This window comes from Acanthisitta chloris, unplaced genomic scaffold (genome assembly GCF_000695815.1).
Source record: "Acanthisitta chloris isolate BGI_N310 unplaced genomic scaffold, ASM69581v1 scaffold2976, whole genome shotgun sequence".
Taxonomy (NCBI): Eukaryota; Metazoa; Chordata; class Aves; order Passeriformes; family Acanthisittidae; genus Acanthisitta; species Acanthisitta chloris.
In genome coordinates, this window is record NW_008678518.1 from 11,673 (window position 1) to 16,372 (window position 4,700).

Here is a 4,700-nt window from a genome sequence, read left to right on the forward strand (position 1 = left end):
ACGTCACCATGGGACATATCCAGTGCATGGAGAAGCAGTGGGTCCCGGTCAACAGCAGAGAGGTTTTCCAAATTGGGAAGCACAAGCTCACAGTAAAAGCGGGGCCAGTCATAGGTGCAAGCATCCACTGCCTTCCCAAGGCCTCTCTGCACCTGCTCTGGCAAGACCACAGCTAACAGGGGATGGGGCACAATGGTGGCAAAGACATGCTTTGCCACAGCACCCAGCTTGGGGTGTCTGTCCACAGCCTGGTGCAGGAAGCAGGCGTGCTGCAGCGAGCACCATGAGCGGCCGTCAGAAAAGAGCCTGGGGCCGTTCCTGGCTGCCACAGCCTGGTAAAAGCTAGTCACGGCCTCCGTAAAGGGGTAACGGGCAGTGTTAATATCCGGCCAGAAGAGATGATACTCATAATTCTTCAACTCACCTGCCTCATGCATGGCACGGAGGTGGTCCAGTGCCCGGAGCCAGGCAATCGGCACGGCATTGCGGAGCAGCACCCGGTTCCACTTACCCTGCTCCGCTGTGTCCCACAGCCCCTTGCGGTTTGAGAGGATGCTGAAGGCCCCATGTACATGGATTGGCAGCCCTGAGATCACTGGCATGGGAAGGTGGCAGAAAACTTGCCCCTTCTCAGCATCCAGACGTGGCATCCACTTGCCATCTTCAGTAAGGGCAAGGGGAAGGGCCACACCAGCCATGGGAGGTGGAGGATGGAGCCCTGCCTGTGTGTTCTTGTGAAACAGCTCCAGCAGCTCCCCATCACCCTGACACACCAAAACCAGGTAGTGCCACATGGTCTTGGATTCCTCATTGCAGGCTGAGAGTTGCTCGATGGCTGCCCAACTTGGGGGGTCCCCAGGGGCCCCCAGATCTCGGATCTCCTTTCGCCGCAGTATGGCCAGGGTCATGGTATCCTCTGCAGAGGTGGCTGTGTCTGGCAGCATCTCCAGGGACAGCTCCCTAACCTTCTTCAGGAAAAGCAGCAGGAGCTGGTTAGAACCAAGGAAGCCGGTGCCAAGGGACTGGATCCGCTCTATACCAAAGGCTTCTGAGCAAATCTGTGATACCACAGCTTCCTCTTCAGTGCGAAAAGGCAGGCGGAAAAGGCTCCCTGGAAAGGGCCCTGGCTCAGGCAGGCGGCACCCAAAGATACCATGGTAGGGCTGGAACTGCTCAGCAAAGAGACGGAGGATGCGTGGTCGGCTGGAGAAGTTCAGGCGGATTCCAGGGCAGCCAGCCCTGGGAATGTGCTTGCCCAGATGGGTGCCATTGGGATCAAAGATGAGCAGCGTCTCCCCAGTCAGTACTGCTGGCACATCTGTGACACGGTAGACAGAGCTGAAGCCCAGCCCAAAGCGCCCAATCCGGCCTGCCTGGGCCTCCTTTGTAGCAGCCCCAATCCGTGTGATGTTGCGGAGGTCATCCTCTGTGAACAGGGCATTGTTGTAGGCCCAGAGCGCTGGGCCATGGCAGACAAACATGCCTGGGTCTAGCAGCCCAGAGGGTGCCTTTCTGCAGCACCGGAGGTCCAGGAGGAAGCGGCACACAGTAGCTCCAGCATCCTCTGCATTCTGGACCATCTCTGCGAAGAGGTCGCTCTCCTCACTGTACTCCCGGAGGATGTTGCGGAGGCGTAAGGTGATGGGCTCTGAGGGGCCACAGGCTGTGAATGGCTCCGGGCCCAGTAGCCGCGTACTGAGCAGCTCCACGCCCAGGAATGTGGCTGTTCCAGATGGTACTGCCTGGTGCACCACATCCTGAACATCATCCTCTTCCTCCAGCTCCATGTCCAGGTACACAGTAGAGGCAGCTGGGCAGAGGGCAAAGCCTGAGCCCTCTGGGATCCTCACAGGAACTGGCACAGTGCCCTCACCCTGGTGCCCCTGACTCTTCAGCCACTCCAGGACAGCTACAACCACCTGCAGCTCTTCTGCAGTGCCTGCTCTGGAGCTGCGCTTGTCTATGTCCTGCCCCAGGCAGCGCAGGGCTAACACCACCCTCTCCTCACTCACCCCCATCCCCACCCCCCAAGCCCGGAAGAGGCAGGTGTAGGGCAGGAAATCAGGGGGCACCCGGGGCACCAGCATCCCCAGCTCCAGCTCCTTAGGATGGTCCAGCACAGCATCACATGGCAGGACAAACCCAGACCCAGTCCACACCACAGCATCATCTGGGGCAGCCCCAAAGGTCTTCAGGTTTTCCTGCATGTGCCTGTAGATGGGATGGAGAGCAGGACCCACCTTATCCACATCCCTGCGCCCTGCCAGCTTTCTCAGCTGCTCCCACACTCTCTCTGGTGGTGGGGTCTGGCTCAGGCCCAGCTTTTTCTCTGCCTCTGGCACAAAGGCGCCAGTCAGGGGCATGGCAAGCCCCACCAGGGACTGGTACTGAGTGGATCGCAGCTCTGTGAGTGGCAGGAAGGGCTGTGCAGACATTCCAGTGCACTTGGAGCAAGGTACCCATGGCAGGGCCTTGAGCTGCCTGAGCTCTGCAGCGCTGAAGCCAGCCAGTGCCTTGGGGTGGTTGCAGACCTCGATCAGTGCCTCAGCCCTGTCCAGAGCCACTGTACCACCCTGAGTCACTTTTGCTGCAGCTGCTAGGACGTCTGAAGGCAGCAGGCACCCCTCACCGTGCCGCAAGCCCAGGGCCCTCAAGGCACGGAGGACAGACTCACTGTGGAAGGCAGCAGGAGGAAAGTGCTCAGGTCCCAGCAATACCCGCAAAGTGCTGTCGCAGGGGTCATAGAGGTCTCGTGGGCACGCGGGGCCGTTGGGGGTCTCCAGGAAGGCCAGCTCGCTGCAGGCCTGCTGCAGCAGGGGGCTCTGTGCGAAGACGATATCTCCATGCTGCAGCACCCAGAGCAGCAGTGCCTGCGTCTCAGCAGCCCTCCCTGCATAGGTGCCTTGGGCCACGGCTTTGATGGCCTTTAGCATCACACAGGCTGCACTGATGAGGGGTCTTTCCAGCCTCCACAGGAGTTGCCGGTCAGCTTCATCCCGGCACTGCAACATGGCTTCTGGCAGCACCACACCTCTGGGCAGCTCCAGCTCTGGCTCAAGCGCTGAGGTGTCACCAGCTGGTACCAGCAAAATAGGCTGCGGCGTGGCCAAGCAGGGCAGTGGCATAAAGAGGGGCAGAGCAGCCAGCGTGGTCCTGTCCTGCTCTGTCAGGGATGGGACTTCTGCTAGGTAGAGCCGGAGGGTGACCACATCTGCATCAGGCAGCAAGGCCATGTGGGAGGCCACCGCTGCAGCCCCCTGCCTGCCCAGCGCCCTCAGGGCATTGAGGGGGGATGGAGGCAGGATGTAGTGGGACAGGGAGTGGTGCCACATGCCCGGAGGCACCACTGGGCAACCCAGGACCTCCAACACAGAGGCCACAGCAGGTGGCAGGCACTGGTCCTCCCATGTCTGGAAGATAAGACTGGATTGGGGTATCAGCGGAGCTAGACGGATAGTGGGAGCATCCAGTGGGGACAGCGATATGAGAGGGAGCCCCTCCAGAGGGCCCAGGTCTTCCATATGGTGGGCCAGGAATTGCCACAGGGCTGGAAACCAGGAGACTGGGGGCTGGGGGGGTCCTTGGGCTGGGCACCAGGTCACTGGGGTTGAAGACTGAGACATCCAGGTTGGGGGCAGAGCCAAGCGCAGGGTCTGTGCAGTCACCGCTGGGTCCAGCAGAACCAGGTTGAGGAAGAGACCTGTATGCAAGAAGCAGAGGCTGGACTAGAAGCACATGGGACCTGGAAAGAGCCTGAGATCTTCGGGGGATGGTGGCCCCCTCATACTGGCAATGGGAGGACCTGGGCTCTGGAGGGACAGTGGATACCCTGAATAGGAGCCCCAGACTAGTGGAGATAGAGGAGATCTGAGAGGGAAAATGGTGTCAGGGGGCCCCAAGGTCCTCAGATGAGGAACACAGGGAGACCCAGGACCTGAGGGAGCACAGAGGGGACAGGGGAATGTGAGAAGAACCACAAGGACAGTGGAGTCCCCAGAGAGATGGGGAGGTAGATATGGGGAGATACTGGGGCTGCAGAGAAGTCCCAGGGTGTACGAGGGTGCCTGGGGTTTTAGAGGGTGACCAGGGGACCCAAAGATGGACCAGGGGCTCCCCCCTTCTCTTACCCTTCTTGGCAATGCCTCGCAGGAGGCTGTCCAAGTCCGGCTCCAGGTCTGAGGGCAGGAAGGACCCGGCCAGGCCAGGCAGGAGTTCCCTGTAGGGACAAACAGATATGCTGGGGTAATGAGGGACAGACAGCTTCCTGGACACTGCCTCAGTTGAGAGAGGAGGTGAGTGAGGAGAGGTGAGAGGAGAGCAGTGAGGAGCTCAAATGTCCAGGTTCAGCTGTGGCCCACTTTTCCAACTCAAGAGTGGGAGCTGCACCCCTGGGCAACCAGCTCACCTGCCCTCTCCACAGGGAACGGAGCTACCAGGGGCCGTGGGCTCACCTGGGGCAGTCAGACGTGTCCACGTAGATAGTGTCTGATGCAGTTCCAAAGGCCACGAATGTCCCATCAGCACGAGGCAGGAGGGGAAGACCCTGCAGCTCAGCATGGGACCCATCCCCGGCCACATAGCGCAGCAGGGAGAGACGGTCAGCAGCTGGGAGGTCTATGTCCCCGTGGCGCCGCAGCACCTCCCGCACGTATCCTGCTGTGGCCTCTCTCACACCCTTTGGCATCCCCAAAGCCAGCGCC

The 4,700-nt window shown here is 60.4% G+C and overlaps 1 protein-coding gene across 1 annotated transcript in view; it reads right to left on the reverse strand.

The window, feature by feature from the left end:
* The window catches only part of LOC103804294 (sacsin-like), a gene marked incomplete at both ends in the record, with an annotated part of 13,275 nt that overhangs the window by 6,322 nt on the left and 2,253 nt on the right, over positions 1-4,700 (reverse strand). Inside the window, 3 exons of the mRNA XM_009076900.1 lie at positions 8-3,700; positions 4,128-4,216; positions 4,452-4,675. Coding sequence (XP_009075148.1) covers positions 8-3,700; positions 4,128-4,216; positions 4,452-4,675 — 4,006 coding nt within the window. The remainder of the gene's footprint in view (positions 1-7; positions 3,701-4,127; positions 4,217-4,451; positions 4,676-4,700) is intronic.